This window comes from Dipteris shenzhenensis, chromosome 15 (genome assembly GCF_047967505.1).
Source record: "Dipteris shenzhenensis isolate YYH24624 ecotype China chromosome 15, Dip_SZ_1.0, whole genome shotgun sequence".
NCBI classification, from domain to species: Eukaryota; Viridiplantae; Streptophyta; class Polypodiopsida; order Gleicheniales; family Dipteridaceae; genus Dipteris; species Dipteris shenzhenensis.
The window spans coordinates 14,680,652-14,705,304 of NC_141610.1; the positions used below are offsets into that span (position 1 = coordinate 14,680,652).

General features: G+C 43.2%; 1 protein-coding gene across 1 annotated transcript in view; it reads right to left on the bottom strand.

Annotated features, from left to right (window-relative positions):
• The window catches only part of MSH2 (MUTS homolog 2), a 48,262-nt gene extending 24,475 nt beyond the window's left edge, over positions 1 to 23,787 (bottom strand). The window contains exons 1-9 of the mRNA XM_087386107.1: positions 23,554 to 23,787; positions 23,031 to 23,080; positions 22,616 to 22,648; positions 21,351 to 22,442; positions 20,254 to 20,808; positions 19,946 to 20,056; positions 14,938 to 15,027; positions 14,760 to 14,831; positions 14,450 to 14,560 (exon numbers count right to left, since the gene is read on the bottom strand). Coding sequence (XP_087242233.1) covers positions 14,450 to 14,560; positions 14,760 to 14,831; positions 14,938 to 15,027; positions 19,946 to 20,056; positions 20,254 to 20,808; positions 21,351 to 22,442; positions 22,616 to 22,648; positions 23,031 to 23,080; positions 23,554 to 23,614 — 2,175 coding nt within the window. The 5' untranslated portion in view covers positions 23,615 to 23,787. The remainder of the gene's footprint in view (positions 1 to 14,449; positions 14,561 to 14,759; positions 14,832 to 14,937; positions 15,028 to 19,945; positions 20,057 to 20,253; positions 20,809 to 21,350; positions 22,443 to 22,615; positions 22,649 to 23,030; positions 23,081 to 23,553) is intronic.
• Positions 23,788 to 24,653: the final 866 nt, after the last annotated feature.

The following is a 24,653-nucleotide window of genomic DNA, read 5'->3' on the forward strand; positions in this document are numbered from 1 at the left end:
GCATATATATCTCTAAGTTGTTTATATCGATATCAACACCTGTCACACACCACAAAAATACATGACCTTTTGACTAATATGATTAAATTCCAATGTCAATTGGCTACATGCAATCACCGGGGGTTTTAAGTTCATGAATAACCTTGATTGAAGGTGCCCCTAAGGTCACCTTCTCCAAGGTCAAGCATCCATTTTCACAAGGAAAGAAACCGCGATGCTGAACATACAGCCCAATTAACTAAGGAAATGGATAATGGGCACTTCCAAACCACATCTACGTGTGCTGCAAGGTTAAAAGACTACTTCCAAACCATTCGAGTCCACTATGAAAAGGAATAATCTTTCTATATAAATGGAAAGAGGAAATGAATGCACAAAGCTAGTATTATCTTGGACTTCTTTCTATGCATGCAACTCTACTAAAAAACGAAGGCCCGAGTGGGACGCAGGGGGCCACTATTGTTGAAGATACTAAATAGGTCTATGCTCTCAGTTCCGAAAGATCTAGAAAGAAGCTAAGTTTTGTGCAAGCGACCTGAAAATTTAGGAAAAGGTTAATCGTCTTTAGATGTTGACTCCCTCCATGGAGTGAGAGGTGCTAGGACGGTCTTCCTGGAAAAGACAAAAAGGATCAATGTGATGGCTAGTGAGGAGGATGAGAATATCTAGGTCACAAGCAATAAGGGGATGGTTGAATATCTAAATTCAGTGGATGAGCCTCATGAGAAACATATACATACATACATACACACACACACACACATATATATACACACCTTTGTAAGACTAGAATATATCCAATCATACAAATTTAGATTAGTGCACTTGCCTTTCAAGACACTTTGGATGAAAGAACATGCAAATCATCTTAGCTAACCTTGTCAAAAGGATGTGGAGAAAAAGCACGAGGTTAGCTATACGGTCCCTCTAGGCCGAATCAAGATAAGTTGGTCAAAGGGGACCTCTTCTCATTTTTCTCATGCCATCTTTCTAGCATCACAGAGTCGGAGATGTGGCTAGCAAAGCAATATAGCATCTTCTCAAGTTTGTGGGGAGGAGATTTTCCTACCATGTTTCTTTTCCCAGGTCGGTTGGTGTATCTCTGCTATTGGAAAAATGCCCTCATTGGTTGTATCCATTTTTATTATATTTGGTTGTCAAACACTAGGTTACTTTGACCACCAGGACCGAGACTTGTAACTAGCATTTAGGGTCCTGCATCTCTACGTCAAGGCATCTAATTTAGAATCTAACATTGGTAAGCTGAGGTAATCAGGAACCTCTAGCTTATGGGTTTTAAAAATTTGAGGATCTTATATGTGAAACGCCACATGTCATGCTAGGATTTAATCTCGATTAGAATTTAGCAATTCTAAGAAATCTCTCACTTTCTTTGTTTTTTCAAATGTGCACAACTAATTTTAGTTTCACTCTTACAACCATGCCCTTTTCCCTCTCTCCATTTCTCTTCAAGAGGTATTAAAGTCATCGTCCTAAGTCTTGTGTGAAGTGCATGCACTAGTGAACCTCCGGAGGCAACTGGAGAGAGAGAGCATGTGGGAAACACAAGCAACTACATTTTCAATCAATACAAATCTCAAAATTGCTTCATGCAACCCAAGCAAGGGGTGATCAAATCCTTTTGGCCTCATGTTGTGGCTTGTTGGTTTATGTTTGATATAATGAGAGTCGACTCTCGATTGTCGTAGCAATATACAATTGAGTACAATCGTTAGCAACATCAAGTTCCTTTGTTGATCTATCGTGGTATCAGAGCCAGGGACTGTGAGGAGTCGTTGAAAATGTGCTATGTTGACAGAAGGTCTTGAAGGTCAACATGAGCTTGGTTAGTAAGGTTTGTTGAGTTGTCCAGGTGATAACATGGAGAAATATAATGGACAAAATCTTCCTTCATGGCAAGTATCAGTTCAACTTTATCTCATGGAGAAAGGTCTCTAGCAGTAGTGTCGGGATCTGAGAAAAAACCTACAAACAACCAAGGATCAGAGAAGATTAAAGCCTCAAAATTAAAGATTGAAAAGGCTTTGGGAATGCCCAATCATGCACTTGGGGTCGACTCCTTCCACCATGTTGATATTTTGAAGACAATTGTTCATAATTGGAATATGCTAAAGACGCTCTTTGGGTCGAAGATCAAGAATCCAAAGATTGTTTTAAAACAAGAGTTATTTGGATTGCATATAGGAGACAATGAATCTTTGGGCACGTATTTAAATTGCATGCAGTCCTTGATGAAACAGCTTCAAGCATTGGGCTTGAAAGTTGATGACAAGATGCTCAGGAAATTTTGCTTGACGAGCATGCCTTTACGCTACTCGGAATTGGTAACTATTCAAAGGGTAAACTCGAATACCTTAGATTATTTCTATGTTGCTGAGTGAGAAGCGCAGAGTTGAGGCACTGATTCCAGGTGGTGAGCTCACATACAGACAAAGGTAAATCTCAACAGAACGATTTCAACAGAAAGTGTGTTTGCAATTATTGTGGAAAAGGTGGTAATGTAGAGAAATACTCCTACAAGAAGCAACGCGATGACAAGTTGAAGAATTAAACGGAGGGATTCTACATCAAATGAAGTGGCTGGTTTTGCTGCAACTGACAAGTTTAAAGATGATTGGGCAGTATAGAAACTTTGCGGTGCATTTCGGGGTTGTTCTAGCTTTTCGTATGTGTTCAATCCATTTGTGATGATTTGGCTCTTGGTGGTTAATCACTATTGTTGTTCAGCTTTGGCTCTTAGTGAGTAAGCTGGCATATGTTTGGCAGAGTTTCCTCTAACGGCGGCTGACAATATTTGGGCAGCTAGTCATTATTGACTTGTTTGTTATCTGGAATGGGGGGAAATGTTAGCTAAACCTTATGTGGGGCTATTGTTTGGCTCATTGAGTGAATAGCCTAAGGTTTATGGGTGGTTCATTGAGCGGTGGATATGGACGACTCTCCAAGTGCATGAATGACACTTGGAGATGCATGGTGGCAAGCGTGGTATGTTGGCTTGACATTGTTATCCAATCGGTTAGCAGCGGCTTCTATAACAGCCACACTTGCCTTATTTTGCTGTTTTCAGGCAACTTGGCCCGAAGTACGAGGCAAAAAACAGCTATAGCTGTCCCTATTTGATGATTTTTCAGCAAACCCACATCAGCTTTCTCGTTTGTTTAGCTGTTTCTGTGTAATTTTGCATCTTTCTGTGCTGGAGGGACATGCATTTCTTTTCATGTATAGCCCTGGACAGATGTCTCATTTTGAAGAAAAGCTGAATCGTACCAAGAACTATCCAGTATGAAAGAAAGTGTGAGAAATGGAACCAAGGAGCACAATGGTGGAGGAGAACCAACTTGCTGAACTGCTGTATCGAGAATGCGAGGCTAAAATAAGTACAAGGGTATAAAACCCTAGGGTGTAGTCCTAACTGACGTTAAGACCCTTAAGGACAAACAACTAACTCAATCACTAGATGTGATTAAGGGGGAAAAACCTCAATAATGAGGAACAAAGTGCCCTAACCTTATTACTAACCTAATATTGGCCATTGCCTTATTTCCAATATCCCCTGCAGAGACAATGTCCTAATCTACAAGGTGTGATCTCAATCAACAAATAAAACCAAGTTTGAAGCTTTGCAGAAAGCCTCGAGCTGTCTCGAGTTAGTGCCTTGGTGAACAGAACGTTCACATTTTGAACGTGCCAGGCAAAAGATCAGGCTGGTCTCCCTACATCTAACCAGTGATAGTGAATTTCACTTGGTTTTGTGAGGGGATGAAATACAAGATTCTATGCTACTGCAATAGCATTCTGGCTGTAAGTGAGGAGAATTGAATTGGGAGACTCTAATGATGCAATCATCGCAACAACGAAAACATTCTTTGTGCTTGTGAAAGCTGTCCTATACTCGGCTTCACAAAAGGAGGTAGCAATCATTCGCTGTTTCATACTCAACCATGAAATGCATGAATGTCCCAAAATGAAGCAGTTTCTACTGATGATTGACTGCCGAGAGTCATAAACACCACCCCAATCTGAGTCACTGGAAAAATGCAACTGCAAGTCACCCCCTTGGGAGCATCAATCCAAATGCAAATAGCGGGAAACACACTTAACGACCTGCCAATGAAGTATCCTTGGGCTGTGCATTAAACAAATTACGACACCGCAAACTGAATATCTAGCCTAGTATTGCAGAAGTAGATGAGGTATATAACAGCTTGATGGTAAATAGGGGCATCAAACGAGTCACTGCCATCATCCATAGATAATTCAGCCCTAGCTCCATAGGAGGCTTGCAGTCCTGAAATCTTTACGTCTATTAAGTGTCTGTATGTATCTTGACTGTGTCGTAACAATGCCAAAATCATTTTGCCTGGATCCCCAAGTAGCAAAAACCCCAAATCTGACATTTCAAATGTCAACTGTATTTCAGTTTTGAAATCTGCAATTTTCTTTGCATTGGCGCCTGTGAGCAGCATATCATCCACCTACAAAATAATGATCAGCGAATCCCCTCCATCCTGCTTAATATAGAGGGTGCTTTCAGTTAGACTAATGCAAAGAGGCTTGCTGAGCAAATATGCATCTATTTTAACACATCAGGCTCAAAGAGCCTACTCTCAACTAGGCATCACAAAGCCTAAGGGTTGCATCACATCCAAGAGGTCCTAATTCAAAATGGTTGTTTTTATGTCCAACTAATGCACTTGCCAACCAAAATGTGCAGCCATTGCAAGTACACACCTGATGGCAGTCATCCTCGATGTGGGGGCACAAGTTCATATATATATATATATATATATATATAGAGATGAATCCAGGAACATGCCCAAACTTATCCTCTAAAAACACAGGCTAAAAGGTTACTCTGGCCAGTGTTAGTAAAGCTGATCAATTTTACTACAGCCAATGAAGTTCGGGATTAGAACTTCAGTTCCTTGATACTTTGTCGTATCTTGCATTGCCTGTTGGCAACGAGTCTGGAAAACAATGTACCCAATGAATTTTTGGCAGCATATACCCGATGGCAAGAAAGGAAAAAAATAAGGGCAATCAGGTAAGAGAATTGGGTGTGCAAAATATGGGGAATGAAATGGAGTTCCAAGGTTGATGAATATGTAAACTTCCAACAAGCCACAACTTGTAGCGGGCAAGGGAGCTAGCTCACTCTTTCTCTACCTCTTTAGCTAACTGTAGAAGTGGAAGCGGGTACTGAATTGGAGTGCAGACAAAACTTATGTGCTTGCATCTGTGACTGTGTGAGAATAAATGCTGGGATTGGGTTGCACTTGTCCCCTCACCATAGAGAGTATTCACTGTTTATTACTGTTGCCAATAGGCTGAGATACAACTGTTTCCAAAAAGGCTGAGAGTATAACTGTAGATGACGTGGCTGTCCCTTCCTGTAGGATGGAGATAAAAGAGGCAGGCTGCACCTCCTCCTCCCTGACCGGTGATCAGGGGCTCTTGCATCCTCCTGGATCTGCTGGAGGCTGAGGGCTGCTCTGGGTAAGGCTGGCGCTGGTGGCTGCAGAGGTTGATAAAGAATGAGGGAGGGAAGGTCCTTTATATAGGATTTCAGACCCCCCAGCAGTCAGGAACTGCTGCACCTGCTTTGCAGGTCCCCCACCGGCTGTACATCTGTGTGGCAGCCCTGGATTGGCTGCGGCCCTGCTTTGCCGACCTGTACTGCTGACATCAGCAGCCGTACATACGGATATCAGCCCTCTGCCGTGCACTCTTCTGCCCTGCCCTGGAGACTGTGCTGGCTGCTCCTGGGCCGCATGGCTGCCATTTGGATAGTCATGGCCATGGGCTGGCAGAAGCCTATGACAGCTAGCAAGTATTTGGTTTGGACACATTAGAGAGCAATTGTCAGGCATTGAGAGTGACAATGTGACATCAAGGCTGTATAGAAGATCAACAGCCAGCTTGTAAAGGCTCAATTTTGACATAAGAGAAATACTTGCTTTGTCTTATGCAATCATCCAATGAAGTAAATATGGCTACCTCCATCTCTCTAGAATGTGCTTCTTCAATCATGAGATCACTCATACACCTTGAATCAACTTAAATTGACAAAAGCCTGCAATTTCTTCAATGGGAGACGAAGAAAATAAGAAATGGTGCTAGAGGATGGACCAACCATTGCCAATACGTAGGCATGACAGGGCACCTATCACCTATTCTCCCCATTGAGAGCATTTAATACCATAGTTGCCAAACATTGAGGATCCAAGTGTTTTCCAAACATTCACAAACGTTGGTAAAAAATTCCACATGAGTTAAGACATTAACTTTTTTCGGCCTACCTTAAACACATACATATGACCTAAAATCCCCGTCCCCCCCCCCCCCCGGGGCTATTTTGCAAACATCAGAAAATGCATGAAAAACATATGCAGGATCCTTTATTAATCAACACAGGCCCTTGACGTATTGAGAGGCTAGAACTCTCACAAAATTGTAACTTTAGCATCTGCCACCACTGAGCGATCACCTTTCATGACTCAATTTCATATATGATCAAGTCATACAAAACTATCGACAAAAGTGCTTTCCATTGAGCAAACAGCATTGATGATTCATCATTCATAGATGATTAGGTCATTTTCTAATAGACAGTGTAGTCTTTGAGAAAAAGGGTGAGCTCCTTCGTAGGAATATAGCCCTCCTGGCAAAAGGCTGCCCAAAAGGACCCCTGCATGCTCGCCCAACTGGCCATCAGAGTGTCAATAGTATAAGCCCAAATACTGGCCAAGGTATGAGAAGGGTGGCCTTGTGATCCATCTAAGGCCTCTGTGCATCTGGCCCTCCAAAACTGCCTAGCAGTAATACTAACCAGTATCTCCCAAGCAGAATCCACATCAGCATGTATTGGTCTATATCGGGATATACGCACATCCTCCAGAGAGCAAGGCTCAACTAGGTGTGGTCGAATGGAGAAGCATCCTGCCACTCATAGAAAATCTGAGGTCCTGACAAAGAGAGCAAGCCCATTGATCCCCAAGTCACGAAGAAATGAGAGGGAACAAAAGTGCTGATAATCCTGGTAACCTCTATCCAAATGACTCTTGCATGTCTGCATTTCCATAAGCAATGATGAGCCGACTCCTCTGCAGACGAGCACCTAAGAAAAGTGGAGTCTACCCCAAACCTGGATCTCCACCTGTTCACTGCAATCCCTCCATGTATAAAAAGCCAATAAATAAAGTAATCTTTCTATTTCTTCAAGATTTCCAGAGCCTTCTCCAAAAGACTCTCTGCAAATCAGCTGATACCTAATAACCCTCCCAATGAGAAGCTCTGGATGGTCTCCAACCTCTACAACTGATCTGGAATCTCCTGGCATTACTGACCGTGTAACCAAAAAAAGGAAGACTACTCTCTTGGTTCCCTTTCCTGCAACAATCTCATTCCCACTCTCCGGGGTCCCACTAAAGATACTTTATGGGGACTATTCCATAAAGCCACAGCCTCCATGAACCCAAAATAGAGAGACGAGGGCTTGGATCTATATGCCAAGCGAGTCCTTGCCCTGTTCCACATAGCCTATGATACTTACAGGCTGAAAAGGCATGCCCAAAAGATATCATCTGAGGAAATAGACAGCCTGCCACTTGACAGTACATCAAAGACCAAGACATCCCCCTGTGCCCCCAAGAAAGCAATGACCTGAAGAGGAATACCTGTCTCTCGAAAAAGCCCCCACAAACCACAGGCATGTCCTCTGTAACCACCCAATCATGGGATAAGGCTGCATCTATCTGAAGTATCCTCCCTGCACTTCCTATGAGGTGACTGACCAATTGTTGTTGACGATCTTCTGGAAGCCTTTTGAAGACTTTCCAAGAACCTACAGAAGCGGCAGGGCCTCTCTCCCACTTGGACCACTGCATATAATGAGACAAACCAAGCTGCCTACACATGATAGGCTACTTGTCAATCACTTCGAGAGAGGAGGGAGGAACTCTCCGAAGGGTACTTCTAAAGCTTGACCAAGCTTTCAGAATGGCAACCAAAAGTGGGCAGGAAGGAGAACTAAGACAGGCTAAAGTGAAAATCCATCCGGTGTTGTCCATCCAGTCTCCACCTGAGGAGGGTATGCATGTCTGAATGCATTGAATGAAAAAAAAATTCCATGGCTCATCCTCAGGAAAAAAACCTCTGACCACAAACTTGCAAAGCACGGCTTGCACTGCAAATCTGGGTATGGGCCCTCATTCTCTACAGCAAGCCGTCATTTCAGCTCCGAGACAATCAACACATGGGGCAATGTCCAATATCCTCTTGGTGTAGACTGTCTAACATGTAGAGCAGGAAGGTGCCTGCTTAGGCAGCCTTCAACAGGTCTCTTATAGGATCAGTGAGAGCAGGATGCATAGCTCATGGAGGAGCCTTGAATCAGCCCAAGAATTTCAGAAGGATATCATGTATTCATGGTCATTGGCATCCATCCCAATGTGGCCGATACTCTCTTTTGGGGGGGCCCAATCATGTGTCATCTCTTACATGTGTGGCTCTATGCATGTTACATTACTTTCAGCGAGGAGTTGGCTCTATGCATGTTACATTACTTTCAGAGTACAGTACGAAGCAGGTTAAGCCCAAATAAGCCCCCTAGTCCGGAGTGTCATCATCACTTATCCAAAAGCCATTGGACTTGTTCCAATTAATGTGAGCACCAAGTGAGAGCCTAAGGGAAGGCCTTCAAGAAAATAGCATTGTTATCTACTAGCTCACAATCGATGAGGTCCTCCTCCTGTCTGAGCGGTGGTCTAAGCCCAAGAATGTATGCTGGAGATCTGAGAAAATTGCTCATAGCCTCAGCCACAAATAGGAAAAGAAAAGGAGCAAGAGGGCATCCCTGACAGACTAAACTGAAAATCTGAAATCTATCTCCCCTGACCCCTGCTATAAGTACTTGGCTATGGGCTGATCTATGCAAGCCTAAAACCCCTCTGATCCATGCATTTGAAAACCCAAAATGATGAAAGGTACCCTCCAAGAAATCCCAATCTATCCTGTCAAATGCTTTTTCAAAGTCCAAGAGTAGAATGGCTATCTTTTGTCCGCATGGCCCACTCAGAAGCTTCCCAAAAAGAGAATATATTATAAAAAATGTTTCTTCCATGAACAAATCTCGTCTGTGTATCATGAATAAGACCTGGAGGTATGGGATGCAAATGCAAGCTGATTGCTTTTGCCAAGATTTTATAGCAAGTGCCCAATACAGTGATAGGTCTCCACTGTGACACTAAATTTCTGCATCCTCCTTTTGGGATTAGATGTATGAGACTCTCTGTAAGTGAGTCAAGCATCTCACCGGAGTCCCAAACACCCTGCAAGGCTGAGGTACTGTGATCCCCAATCATGTTCCAAAAGGACAGGAGAAAAGAAGATGTACGGCCGTTTGAACCTTGGCACTTCCCCTTATGAAAGGTAAGAAGCACAAACTTTATCTCTATGTTGGTGAAAGGTGCATCGAGACAGAGTCTCATATCTGGTTTCACCAACCTAGGAATACACTACCATATGACCTGTCTGACATCACCAGTGGCCTCGCTACCAAGATCTGCTGAGAGAAGGGAGGCATAAAAATCTATAGCTATGCACATGACCGCATCTAGATCTGACAGCAAAACTCTGTCTAAGTGAATGAGCTGAGAAACACTCTCTCTAGCATGGTTGTTAAGACACTCGTGTCTTATGATAAGACACCTTTAGACACTCTTGTTTTTTTTTTTTTTGGGTGTGGTGGGTAGGGTGTAGCAACAAACATTGAGTTTGACTTAACCATGCTATCCTTGATGGTGACTTTAGATCCAACAATGGGAGTGACCTCATTAGGATGCATCTTGAGAGCTGACTCTTGAGAGTCGAAAGTTTCCTTTCAATTATATGTATTGAGATGCATATTTCATTCATGTCACATGTGCTTACAGACTGTTTCCATGATATTATGTTTATTGATATATGATGATTGGTATATAATCTATGTAGCCTTCTAGGCTCTTGTTAAGTTGTTTATCTGGATTTTTCAATATCAAGATTCAATTGTCAGTTTCAACCTTTAAAATTGTGAGTCGTGACTTGCAAGCTCGAGTCGTGACTCTTAACTTGCAAGCTCTTGAGTCTTGAGTCTTAGCTTTAACTTTTAAGTCTAGAGTGACTCGTCTTGACTCTTAACTATATTGTACGAGTGCATTGTTACTTCTTGCCTTGTTTAAGTGTAGCTTATTGTACTTCTAGAATCTAGCAACTAGCTAATGCTAGCAAGTTGTACACACTTGTATACATATATTAGTTAAATATTTATTATTATAACCACAATGACGTGTCTCACGTGTCTTATCTTTAAGACACTTTAGACACTCGTGTCTGAAGCGTGTCTGACGTGTCATGTCTTAATGTGTCTTACAACCATGCTCTCTAGTATGCCTGGGACCATGAGTAGAGAAGAAATGCTTATTGACTCTTTCTCCCATCTTGATCCAGAAGGACTCTCATGCATGAAAGGCATACTCTACTCTCTAATCCAACGAAACCTGAGCAAGTCAAGAATCCATTCCCTCAGCCATCGACAGCTTTCCCAAGCTGTTTGGCAACCTCTGGAGCTCTCATTCTTGCTGGTCTTGCTAGTTTTCACACTCCCACGAGTGTTAGAGACCTTTCCAAGCACTTCTGTCGCGAAAAACCTCATTTTGTCACGAGAAGATCGCACTTTGGAGCAACTCTCTCGAAGGGGACTGTTTTTCAGTGCATTTTCCAGCCTGTTGCAGCAAAAAACGACCACACGCGAGCATTTACACATTTGCAAATTACAGCTTATTTTGGGGCTTTTTCAGATTTGGACAACAAGTCCTATTTTTGCAGTTGTAAGCCTTAAGGCTATCTTTTGGGTCACTTTGTCAGTGCTTTTCGACTTGTCCCATTTGCAATGGCTGACAACAATCATGATTTATTTGGCAATCTTCGTGAAGATGATAAGTTGGATGGCACCAACTATCCGATGTGGTCTTATCTCATGAAACATATTCTTGTTGCAAGGCATTTTGGAACATTGTTTCTGGGGTTGATCTGAGGCCAACCAATGCTACAGTGGCTGCCCCTACTGCTGGTCCCTCTGCAAAGGGTACTCCTCCTGATGCTTTATCCTCTAGCACCCCTGTTGCTGCTTCTCCAACTCAGAAACAAACAAGATGGGATGAAAGAGATGCAAATGCACATTCCTATATTGCTTTATCATGCAAGAGAATCATTATTCCACACATCCGGTCATGCAGGACAGCAAAGGATGCTTGGGACAAATTGGCTTCTCTTTATCAGATTCGCAATGAGGCACGTGTTGCATATTTAAGAAGGTAATTGCAGCAGGAAGTCAGCATGAATGAAGGTGACTCTATGGATGCATACTTGACAAAGTTCAAGGACCTCATGGAACAACTTGCCAATATTGATGAGGTGCTGCCAAATTCTCAGCTTGTCAGTACCACATTGAATGGGCTGCTAGATACATATCAAGGGTTTGCTACAACCCTTCGACTAGTGGCCATGGGTAATCCAAACCACTACTCCTTTGATCAGTTAGTCACTTTGCTTTTGCAGGAAGAGCAAAGTCGTGCTGATAGGCAAGCTACTATTCCTGATCATGCATTTGCTTCACAGCAGACAGGAAAAGGCAAGGCTTCCAAACCTATGGGCAAGCCTAAATATGCACCTAACGGTAGCAATTCCTCCAATGCATCTCAAAATACAGCAGGTAAGTCAAAGAAGAAAAGATGCAACTATTGTCGCAAGCCAGGCATGAAATTTCAGAATGCAGGAAGCGCATTTCTTTGGAGAAAAAGAAAGCAGGATTGACAGTCAATGCCTCACATGCAATTGAATCCCATGAGCCAGCAGATGCCTCACATGCACATGCTCTCCAGGATGCTTGGGCATGGGCTGTCCATTGCTCCTTTGATCCCTCCAAAGTTGATGCATTCTTTACTGCTAATGATGCTCAGTCTTGGTATTTTGATAGTGGTGCTTCCAAGCATGTCACATCTTGCATACAGTTGTTTCATTCCTTAGCTAATGCACCTCGAGGGGGGACTGTCACATGTGCTAATAATGCTTCCTATGCTGTAAAAGGAATTGGAGTCACATCCATTTCAAGCCATCCTGTCACTTTGACAAATGTTCTTTTTGTGCCTGAAATTGAAGTCAACTTGATTTCAATTTCAGCAATTGCCACTTCAGGTTTCAGAGTGATATTTGATGGATACAGATGCTTAGTATATGATCTTCATGATGACAATGCCATAGTTTTCACTGGCACTTTGCAAAAGGGGCTTTATCACCTTGATCATCACTCAACTGCACTTTCTATTGAAGCATTTGCTATTTCAGATTCACAGCTTGCGAAACACATCTTTGGCATGAGAGAATGGGTCATCTCAATTATAGAGCTCTTGCCAAGTTACATTCACAGGGCATGGGAAATGATGTACCTCAAACTCACACAGTTTCCAAACATGTGTGTGAGGGTTGTCTTTTGGGTAAGATGCATCGGTTTCCGGGGGGTACAAATATTTCATGACTCTAATTGATGACTTCACAAGATATTGCTAGGTATATGCTCTAAAAGTCAAATCTAAAGTGTTCTCATGCTTTCAGACTCAAGATTCAGCCCTCTTCTATGGTGATCAGGGTTCACTTACCATGCATGCTTACACGGATAGTGACTGGGCAGGTTGTTCCAACACCAGAGTGTCACATACCAACAACTGTTTTTTGCTTGGCAGTTCATGTATCTCTTGGCTCAGCAAGAAGCAACCAACAGTTGCCACATCCAACTGTGAGGCTGAGTACAGGGCAGCCTTCACCGCTACAGTAGAGTGTGTCTGGCTTCAACAATTACTTACAAATCTTGGTATTCACCAGACATCCTCCACTATGGTCTACACTGACAGCCAGAGTGCTTTGGCCATTGCGCATAATCCAGTGTTTCATGCGCGTACCAAGCACATTGAAGTTCACTATCATTATGTTCGAGAGCGGTTGTCAACAAGAGACATAGAGTTGTCCTACCTTCCCACAGAGGACAACATAGCAGATATGTTTACAAAGGCACTTCCTCGTCCCAAGTTCGAAGTCTTTCGACAGACTTTACACTTGGTTCCCTTTGTTACATGATCTGGCATACCTTGTACATTCATAGGTGGCTATATTCTTTTGGATGAACATGTGCCACCATGACCAGAAAATACCACGTATTCTGAGACGTTTCCAGAATACTTCATCCCATACCATGGAGGCGGGTTTGTAGGCCATCTTCTCCCGATCGCATTGATGCCCTATGGGCCCTAGTATGTGCCATGTAGCTTTAGTTATTGGCACTTAGGTCACCTAGTACTTTTAGTGTCTTATGACACCTAGTACTAGTGGTACCACTAGGACACTAGGTCCTACGATTTTCTTTTATAGTACTTTGTACTTCCATTTTCATTCTACTAGTTGATGCGACGGCTTCCACTTCTTGCTCTACCCTTGTGCATCCTTTTACTTCCATGAGCCTATAGAGCAACAGCTCCAAGCCGAGCTAGCGGTAGGAAATGTTTGAAATTTGGAATCTTCAAAATGTTTGTGAAGGTTTCCAAACCTTTGAAATCCAACCACGTGTGATTGACAATAAGATGTTCCAAGCAATTATCACCTCTCTATGTCTTTTTGCACACATTACAATCTTATATCCTCGTTATTTAATACAACCTATCTCACTTGACTAAGGGCTCACTCAACAACAAGCATAACTAAGAAGTGGAATGTGGATCGCTACTGTTTAGCTATTAGTCCACTCACATATTACATGTGTTTACTTCACAAGAAAAAAGACCATAGGCTAGCCTAAAAAGCACACACCCCAAGGATGAATGATAGATTTAAAAACAAAGGCAAAAAAACAAACAAAGTTCTATAAAGCCATTTGCTTTACAAGATCAACACCCAACAATAAGCAATAAGGAAATGAGATGGAAGAGAATGGAGGAGAGGAAATGACTTGAAAAATAGAATGAAGTTCAGTAGGGATAGAAGGATGAAGTAGAATTGAACATTCTTAAATTTGAATCTTTCACAAAGACATTAAATGTTTTGAGCTGCAAAGCACTAATTTTATGGCTGTAGCAAAATGACAATTGTATATTTTTTATACCCATGGATTGTGTTGGATCTCCCAATAAAATCTGAATGTCTACCATCTATTGTTTCCAACTATTTATTCTGGAAAGTCCACACACTCACGCCCCCAACCCAACCCTCTTCCCCCCCCCAAAAAAAAAACACACACACAATGTTTTCAGATTCATGAAAGATTAATAGCTTGAATGTGGCACTTCAATCTAACAAAGCAAAACTCGAATGAGGGAAAAAATTTAGCCATAGAGTGTGAATGTACTTGACAATCTCCAGCTCCAACACGTGCAAAGATAGAATCACGGACACTGACTGTTGCATAATCACAGGGAACAAAGCATCCAATCTGAGCCATGAGAACATTGACACCAACCTGTCCAACAGAAAATAAGCTCTGAGATTTATGCACAACAAATGCAAGTTGTGCATGTCCAATCAATAGCCAAGGCCCTCTAATTTTGCACCAAAGACCCTGAACTGAAGCCAGGCATTCAAGAAGTTCATGCCTTCCTCCAAAAATATTTCCTTACATGCGTATCGATGCATTAAAAAATGCAACATATGAACCAAACCTGGCGAATGAAGGTAGACTTTCCTCCCATATTTGGACCCGTTATAATCTGAAACCAACTCTTGCCTCTCACCTAGTGACAAAAATACAAAACAACATCTCCAAACCTAACAAGTCAGATACTTGGATACCGCACCATACTTCTAGAAATTTATCTCGTATACATAACAAATACGTACCAAAAAGCAATCATTTGGAATAAAGCTCACACCATCTTGAGCTTCAACACATGGGTGTCTGCTACCTTTCAAGATAATGTCCCCCTCATCCTAAACAATGTTCAGAGAAGCGCAACAAGGAGAATAAAACATTGAAATCATAAACGCACATAGAGAATCCACCTCTCTCTCTCTCTCTCTCTCTCTCTCTCTCTCTCTCTCTCTCTCTCTCTCTCTCTCTCTCTCTCTCTGTGTAACCCCTCCGTACAGCTCTCCGCAACCCCTCCATACAGCACGCCGTAACCCCTCCATACAGCCTGCCGTACAGCTCCGTAACCTCGCCGTACAGCTCCCTAACCCCTCTGTACAGCTTGTCGTACATTCTCCATACAATCCCATACAGCTCCTCGTAGCTTCTCTGTACAGTCCCGAAACTCCCTGTACAACTCGGCGTACAGCCGCATACAATTATCCGTACCCTTTCCGTACATCCCGTACCAATCCATCGTACCAGCCCATACTTTCTCGCAACAAGCTCCTAGGGTCTCTAACCCGGAGTTGGGCTAAACCCCCAGCCCAACTCGGGGGTTAGGTTCAGCTAGGGAGTTCTAAAGAAATAGCCAATATGGAATGGCCTACCCTCTCCTCCAAATCGCCCTCAACTCCATCAACCTCACTATCAGGACTCAGTACTCTACAATTGCAGCCATGACACCCTCTCCGTATGCACGCAATTACCAGCAAGGAGGGTCCAAACGACCTATCATTGGACACCATGAACAGATTTATTATTTGCAGCAAGCAGTCAGAGAATTAAGGCTTGAGCTGGCAGAAAAGCTCGACTTCAAGTTCTAGAGGGACTTGGCAAGCAGGCAGTAATTGCTGAGGTTGTGAACTCATGTAAGAATTCTCCTCCTACTCCTCAACTAGTCTCTACAGTCAAAGATATGGTCCATACTGAAGTACAATCAATCAAGAAAGAAGTGATTGAGGAGTTCGACACAAAGGCAAACAAGACTGATATCCAAGAAGAGATCAAAGAACAAGAATCCATACGTGACAATGCATTGAAGATTAGAGTGGGGGGGCTCCCTAAAGGATGGTTCAAAGATGATGACTCGTTCAATGAGACCTTAGCACATGTCAAAGCAGCCATGCCTAATATTGAATGGAAGGTTGATGATGATAATGATGATGATGATGATGATGACGGGGCAACTAATATCTGGCACTCCAAAGGACATGCTATTCTTACACTTAAGTCACGATATTTACGGATCAAGCTTCTTCGACAATCTTACAAGTTGAAAGGGACCAAGATATGGATAGCTGAGGAACTTACACGAGCTCAATTGAAGAATAAGGCAATAGAATTAGCTGAAGTCAGGGCTGCTAGGAAGGATGGAAAATGAGCAGTTTATCGTGAAGGCATAGCACTAATCAAAGAGTTTAAATCCAAACCACAAGACTCTCAGTCTTAAACTGATGTATGGCTGATTACTTTTTCAGACTATGATGTAGGTATTCTAAATAATTGGGGTTGCTTTTGCACTCCCTGGGAGCTGCCATGTGCCCTCCCTATTTTGCTGTCCCATAGACCTGTTGGTCTCCCGTGGACATTAATAGACTCTCTCTCTCTCTCTCTCTCTCTCTCTCTCTCTCTCTCTCTCTTTCTCACACACACACACACACCCCATAGGTTGAATGGGATCAATGAAATATAGAATGTCGCTCTAAAAGGGAACTTATGCAGGCAGCAAGGGGTAAGGATTCTCAGAAAAACCCACAAGCTGAAATGCACAAAGTTATGGATATCTAAGGAGATCACTCCAATCCAACTCAAATAAAGAGCCACTAAGCTAACCAAAGTGAAGGAAGCCAAGAAAGCATGCAGATGGCCGGTCTCTAGGGAGGGACAAGCACTTATCAGTCTGAAACTGATATAATGAAGGCCATCTTATGGTAGAAACTAGACTATAACTATGTTCTATAATAATTTCGGAGATGCTTTATGCATTCAACAGGACTTGCCATGTGCACTCCCCGACTCTCTAGTACCCAGACGTAGTAACTACTACTTTTTGGTTGTATGTTGTCTCATAAACCTGTAAGGCCCCACAGGGAAGGGAGGTAGAAAATGAGCAGCATGTATTCCTAAGATGTGGAGCCTACACACACATTGGAGAAGGTTATGGGAGCAGCAGAGATAATCTGAGACCTGACAGTAAACCTTGGGAAGACCAAGGTTATGATCTTCAACACCTCGCGAGCAGCAATATCCCGTCACCATAGTTTCACATACCAAGGTGAGCCTGTGGAGATAGTGCAGTCCTACACATATTTGGGGATAGTGCTCACTGGACCAGGTTTCACGATTATCCATGCGGGTACAACATGACTCACACGAGGACGGGGTGCTCTGGCCCGACTAGAGAGACGATGCTTCCAGGCACACTTCCAAGACCCCCCGATGAAGGGCTGGCTCTTTGACACACTAGTGAGACCGACTGCCATGTATGCAACACCTTTCTGGGAGAGTGACATTTCAGCAACGCAATGGAAGAGATTTGAGAGATTACAGGTGACCATGGGATCCAAGATGATTTGGAGTAAACCCTCAATCCCTCATCGGATTATACAGGCAGAGTTCGCCATGACCCCCCTCCAGGTTGATGCCATCTTCCAGACGGTGACGTTTCTCCACAGAGTTTGGTCCTTACCCCAATGGAGACTACCAAGACTAGCATTAGAGTCCTCCACGCGACTAGCAAAGAGTGGTGTCGATACAGCATGGTACGCAAGGGTATCCACATGGTTTGGTAGTCACGGCATTTAGATGGACAGACTTCCTCCCTTTCAATACAGCCTGGACGCACCACCTGAGATGATCCCACAAGATGAGATCAACCGTATCATACGGTTGGACCTCCTCCAAGTCCATACATCTAGGGCTTAGGGGGGAGAGGAGCTCTCCACCAAGATCCAGTTCTACCGTGATCACTTCCTGAGGATCTCAGAGCACGGTCTTGTCATCAAACCTCAGTATCTTGAGGACAAGAGAGTTTCACATGCACTGAGGATCGCCATAGGTCAGCTACGAGTCTCATCACATCAGCTACGGATTAAGGCAGGGAGAGCTGCAGGCATACCCAAAGAGCAGAGGACTTGCACACTATGCCAGATGGGGGAGATCGAGACAAAGGAACATTTTCTGTGTTTACGTGCATAAGAGTGCTAGAGTGTGGTATTTGTAAGAGGAGAGGGCTCGTAGCTTGTGAGGTAAGCGGCAATACTCATATGCATTCTCAAGTTCAAGTTGACGGCATAAAGCCTTACACTCATCATCGTACGATCTATTGAGGAGTACTGAGCCAAGAAGCAGTGGGCGAGTGGAGTGGGTGGTGTGTGCAAAAGCAGAGCGGCTTGATCTACTAGGAATGGGATGTCTTCGAGATCTGTGAGTAAAAGTGGAAAGGTGTGCGTAGTACTCAAGGGAGAGGCTATGATTAAAGTGGATATCATGACACATAGTGTGTGTGAGCAATTACGTGGAGTGTGTGATGTGGTGGGGGATAGATATACTAAAGAGAAGATAGGTGTGGTCAGATGCTAGTGGTTGTGGTGAGACAGAGAAGTCTTATGTGCGGGGCGAAGGCAAGGGATCCCATGAGGTAGACATTGGAGTTCCCCCTATGTGGAAAGCAAGTGAATCCATGTGAGGAGGGGCATCAGTCTAGACTATTATAAATGACAAGGTCATGTAACTTGCCCATGTCTAAGAAAGTGCATGTAAGATGTGATCGGGACATACCTGTCTATGGATACTCAAGATATACTTGCCTCATCTAGATCAATATCTGGCAATAGAATAGAGTCATCTTGAAAATCCATAAGTGATATCTGATGTATACCCGTCCTCGCATTGAAGTCCCCAAGAAGGAGAACTTGCATATGATGAAGTCTCAGCCTCCTCACGTAGATCTCTAGCATAGTGTGAGGCCTCGTGGGGAAAGTAGCATACTGCCATAAAGAGGTCTTGTTGAAGGGGCAAGCCGAATCCATAGAATTGTGGAACGTGGTCACGCCTAAAATCCAAACATTATATGAGTAGATATCAAGTGGAGTCAAGACATTTGACTAGATGGACAGAGGAGATCAACACGATCGGGATCAAATAAGCTTGTCCATTGTCACCGACCTTGTTTGGCCTATACATTGACAAGCTGAAGTCCTTCATCACGACTTTGGGAGGTGGAAATTCCCCCTTAGTTGGTTCCCTTATCCCAAATCTACTCTAAGCCTTTGTGAGACGAGCTCATCTTGTCTCTCCTCAGCCGTCCGGTGGAGTGATCCCACAACCAGCATACATAGATCCAATCACTCAGATGGATAGCTGATCAGTTGGCTAATGGCTGGGGACTTCCCCTGGTTGCCCATTATTAGGGTTCTCTCTCTCTCACGATAGCAAGATGTATTGATTTCTCGCCACAAACACCAACCTTGGGTATGAGACCCTATGGGCGCCCGTTTAGTGGCCCCAACCCCCCTTGGCTTTCATTTTTTAGGTCTCGTAGACCCTACATTAATAGTCTCTCCCGTTCACCAGACCAGATGCACAGCCAATGAGAGAGACATCGGCACTTGTCTGACGCAGGTCCAGAGCTGGGACACCATAAGACACCAGGCATACAGAGCTTTTCCATGTGTTTTATGCCGTGATGGCCCCGTGCATCACTGGAGCCTCTTGTGGAATTGACGACTCTGCCAGAAGACAAACGACCACCATAGTTATTAGTGATGCCACACTACAACTTCCACCCTCTCCATGGGCTCATACATTTTGTACTAGTGTTTTATGCTTATGTTGTACTTGTTTTGGGTGCAGATGCCCACTTAGAGGCTCATTCTATCTGGTTTTTTCAATCCGATACACCCTTTGTTCTTTCTTAAAATTTAATAAGCTCTCTCTCTTTCTCTCTACTCATAGGGACTAGTACATAAAATGAGATCGGAAAGGGTGGAGTATTACCGAAGCAGTGATGACTGGTCTCACATAGGGTGATGGACTACTGACAGCAAGATCTGCAAAGCTGAGCAGTACATCAAGTTCTGCAATGAGATTTGCAGCACCTTCAAACACCTAAAGAAAACAAAAAACACTGAGCCTCCAAATGCACAAGCTCATGCAAGGATATAAAAGTAGCCATATTTAAAGATGCAGATAATTGTCTTGTTTCAATACTTTGCAGTAGATAAGCATTTGCAGAAGATCTAGTCGCATTTATCTGGGAGAGTAGTACTATATGAGACTGGCTGAAGAACTAATAAATATCTCACCTCAAGAAAAGTTGATGTCACTTCAACCACCTTCCCAACCAGCTCCCGCTGAGTAGCAGCATACTCTTCTGTAAATTTGATAAATTGCTCACTCAATCTTCTCAGTTTTGCATTTGTAAACTTGATCCCATCCTTCCGCGTTTCAAGAGATATATAATTTGAGTTTAGTTGCCTTCTCACCCTAGGTTCTTCCTTCTTAGTGATTCTAAAAACATGGCCCCATTGTGTAGTTTTGTCCAGCTTGAGTGTTTTATCCACTGTGAGCTCTAACTCAGTAGCTGCTGCCTGATGTATCTTCTGTATTTTATCTTCCACTGCATCCCTCTCAGCTTTTAAAGCTTGTAAATTGCTGTCATATCCAGCAGAAATGATGTATTCACCGGCCTGAATCTGTTCAAGATCTACAGCGGCCTCCACAAGACCTTCAAACTTACCCAGATGGTCTGGACCTGTCCAAATTTTTAAAGCACTTGCAAAACGTTCCCTTACCAATGAACTATATTCTCCCTCATAATGCAGAAGTACATCCCTGATGAAAGGAAGTCGCACACTAGCCTGCCATCAAGTCATGATTCGATCAGTCTGCTTGGAAGCCAGATTACAAGGTCCATTTTTTTCAACAAAATCCATAATTGACCCCAAAAATATGCTTCTTCTCAAAGGCGGCGGAAACTGAAAGAGCATCCCCAAGGCAGCATATATGACTTTGGTTAAAAAGGATGTACTTCAAGGTGACTTCAGTAACTACTGTGCTTGAAGCACAAAAAAATAGTAAACCAGATCACAGACTTAGAGAAATTAGAAAGATAAGACACACACAATTAGCATAGGCAATGTCAGAGCGTAGAAGACAGACTCCCAGTCTCTGCATGTTAACAGAGAATTAATTCACACACCATACTGGATTCACACTCTTTGATGCGCAAGGAAAAAGAGTTTTTTCATCTAAGATTGACATATGACTGAAATGGATGTTATATTCATGCTGATGGAAAACCAAAGACAACTCACCAGAGCGAGTTACTCTTTTCATAACATAATGAGCTGACACATATCTCTATTCCTAATTAGAACTAAAACAAAGCTGGGTGTAGTACCTGGTAAAGTTTTACTATGTCTTGTAAAGACGCTTTCCTTTTATCTACCTTTCTTGTAAGCCTCTCAATATCAGGAATCCTTTTTAGATGCTGCCTTGTATCTTGCCTAAGAGCTGTGTCTTCCACAAAAGCTTGTACCAGATCTAATCTGCAGTTTATTTCAGTAGCATCTAGCAAGGGCTGTTTCAGCCACCTGTTAAGCAACCTCTTTCCAATTCCTGCAGTACAAGTCCCATTCATTAGCCCAAACAGGCTAAAATTCTTGTTAGCATCTGTTTTACTTTCTAGCACATTCAATGCACGCAAAGCTGCTGCATCAAGCCGCATGAATGTGTCCAGACTGTATGTTTCTAAAACGAATCTCCCATAGTTTGAGTCATCTGCTAGTAGTTCTGTGTATGACAGAAGGGCACCAAGAGCTCCAGCAGCCCCCTCTGAAGCTAAAATCAAGTCTCTGAGCTGTTCCAATGTGCCTTTAACCAAACGACTCACATCTTGGTCCACATCCCTTGATCTGAACATGTTCTTCTTCTTTTCTGTCAAAAGCACATTGCAACGAGCAATAACATCCTTCAAACGCTCAGTATCTGTCGAGCGGCCAGTTTCTGTCGAGCGGCCAGTTTCCTGAGGAACGACACATTCCTTACAGCCAAGAGCAATCAAGGCTGATTCTAGATTTGTGTATTGATCATCATCCAAGAACTCAGTCAAGCCCATGCTTCTCTTAGTCAGGTTCACGAAAGCCATTCCCACCAATCTTTCATTCTCCCGAACTGTCACTTTCACGGCAACAACCACAGGGGTGTCCTGCATGTCATTACTTGCAAACAACACATCCTCAAAGCTGCCTAACTGTCCTGGTGTCCCAGTCCTTATCAGTCTCCAATTAGATCCACTCCCCTCGTACAATTCTACAATGCGGTCTGTTCTGGCAAGTAACAAATCTCGAATAATGGTTTCAAACATGCTCCTGCTGATACTGACACTTGAAAGACTGTCTGAGCCATTGCCCAGCTGGCGAAGGGCTGTCATTGTTCGGTAGTAAGTTTTAGCAATAAATGTAGCATTTTCACCATGAGAAGTATAATAGTCCTGCAAGTGAAATTTTAATGTGAAATAAATGCTCAACATATATCCTGCGATCTCACAATGGAGATCCTCTTCACGCTATGTGAAGGGCAAGTTAGGGCACACCCCTCCAGTCGTAAGTGTTTGACAACCATATTAATAAAATAGCAGACATTCCAACAAGGTAACCTCCTTACCTTCCTATCGAAAAACCGCACAACCTGGGTATTCTGCAGAAGCAAAGGTTTGCGTTAACAAAGGAAGGATCAAATGAATCATAGCCAGAATGACACTGCTTCATAAGCATGTATCTGTTGGGAATTCCAAGGAAAATCACAAGGAAGGAAAGAAGGACCGTAAAATAAAACAAAAAAAAGAGGGAAACCTTGCAAGTCACGAGGGTAATCATTTCATGATGTCCCTATAACAAACTGCTATAGCTCTAAAGCGATGCTTTCTCCTCTAGTCATGAACAGAACGGCAATGTAGCAACGAGAAACGAGAATTGAAGAAAGGGACTGGCCAATTTTCCGGGACGCTATGCCCACCGCAGATTTTGGATCCAATCTAGTCGATAGTCTAGCTACTCCCCAGAGAAAGCAGACCACTAACCTCAGAGAGCTTTCGAAAGAAGCTTATGAACCCATGAGCCTGCTTGGCATCTGCAAGCAAAAAGGTAAAGCAATAAAAGTTTCCATCATATCCATGATACACACACGCGCACACAACTTTCATTCGCAAACTTCACATCATGGATACACAAGTGATGTTGGCGTCAGGACAGCTGAATCACAAAGCGTAAAATACGACGTCACTTCCCAAATCCATAATGTTGAAATGATCTGATAGAGCTACAAAAATATCCTGTTCAGACAGCGGTCACGAGAACAAAAGGGTCGAGGAAAATGGGCGCTACAACGAAGAATGCCCATGACAATAAGACGTCGAGCAAGAGGACATTAATCTAGAATCCTAGAGCTTTGATAGAAGAACTGCTTGCAAAGATGTCTTACACGATGTTGTGCAATACAAAACGACAAGCAGATATCTAAGGCGACTGCTGTCTGGCTGTCACGTGAGTAGACCCAAGGATTTCCGACCGACAGTGGATAGGAGGAACACACAGAGTGCGCACCTAGTTTGAGCTCGGGCAGCTTCACTTCATCCACGTTCTCCAGAGCATCCTCGACGTCCATGGGAGCACCACACAGCTTCGCGGGAGACAATCTACACACAGCTTTGGCGGGAGATGGTCACTCTAAAACAACACAATAAATTAACATTATTCCACTATTATTTTTACTGCATTTTGATCCACTTTGGGTCAATCGTTGAGCCATGGATTATTCTTTCACTTGTCTTGTTCGCACTCCCCCACTAGGGTCACGAGAAAGATGTTGTTTCAAAGGTGGATTTTTATTTTGCTTTCAAGACATCCCATACAGAAAAAAGCTAATCGGGATGCTCCCTCTCTTTTGTTGGCTCTGATTTTCCATTCTCGTTTCTATTGACATACCGTCTCCTGCACGTGCTTCCTCTTGTTTCTTTTGACATCATCCTCATCCTCCTTCCTCAACTTGCAAGGGCAGTGCGCCCCGCATCCTATGCCTCTTGTTTTGATTTGTTTGAGGTTTATGATTTGTAGGCTGAATTGAAGTCTCCCAATATGTATGTAGAGATCATTTATGGTACCATCTGCAGGAGTTTCTCATGTGATTCGATTAATTTCATTGTTGTTGTCTTATGCCGCTTGTAAACCTTGATTATTATTAGTTTTTTTATTGCTCGGGAGGTTAAACATGGATAGCAAGCATTCGCACACTTGCTCATATAAGTAACTTTCTTTTACAAGGTTGAGTTCTTACTTGTGACAAGTTGTGATCCTAAGGCCATGAGTGTGCGTGTCACAAGCAAAGCCAAGGAGAGAGAGAGAGAGTCGGTTGGGCCCAAGCGATTCTCTTGGAGGCAAAGCACGGTTATGGAGAGGATGCTCATGCTATTGAGTAGGTCAGTCATATGTCCAAGAAATGTTTGTGTTTTGAGGGATTAGAAGGTTGCGACATTGCATTCTTTGTTCGTGAATTTCACTTGGTCTAAGAGCCAATAGTGTGCTGACCTTAGTCTTACAATTTCTTGCCTAACTACGGTGTCGACTCTGGCTTACTTTTCCTCAAAGGGGTTTAGCATGAAGAGGTTAGAGGGGTCTCAAATGCACAACAAAGCTGTGGACTGATG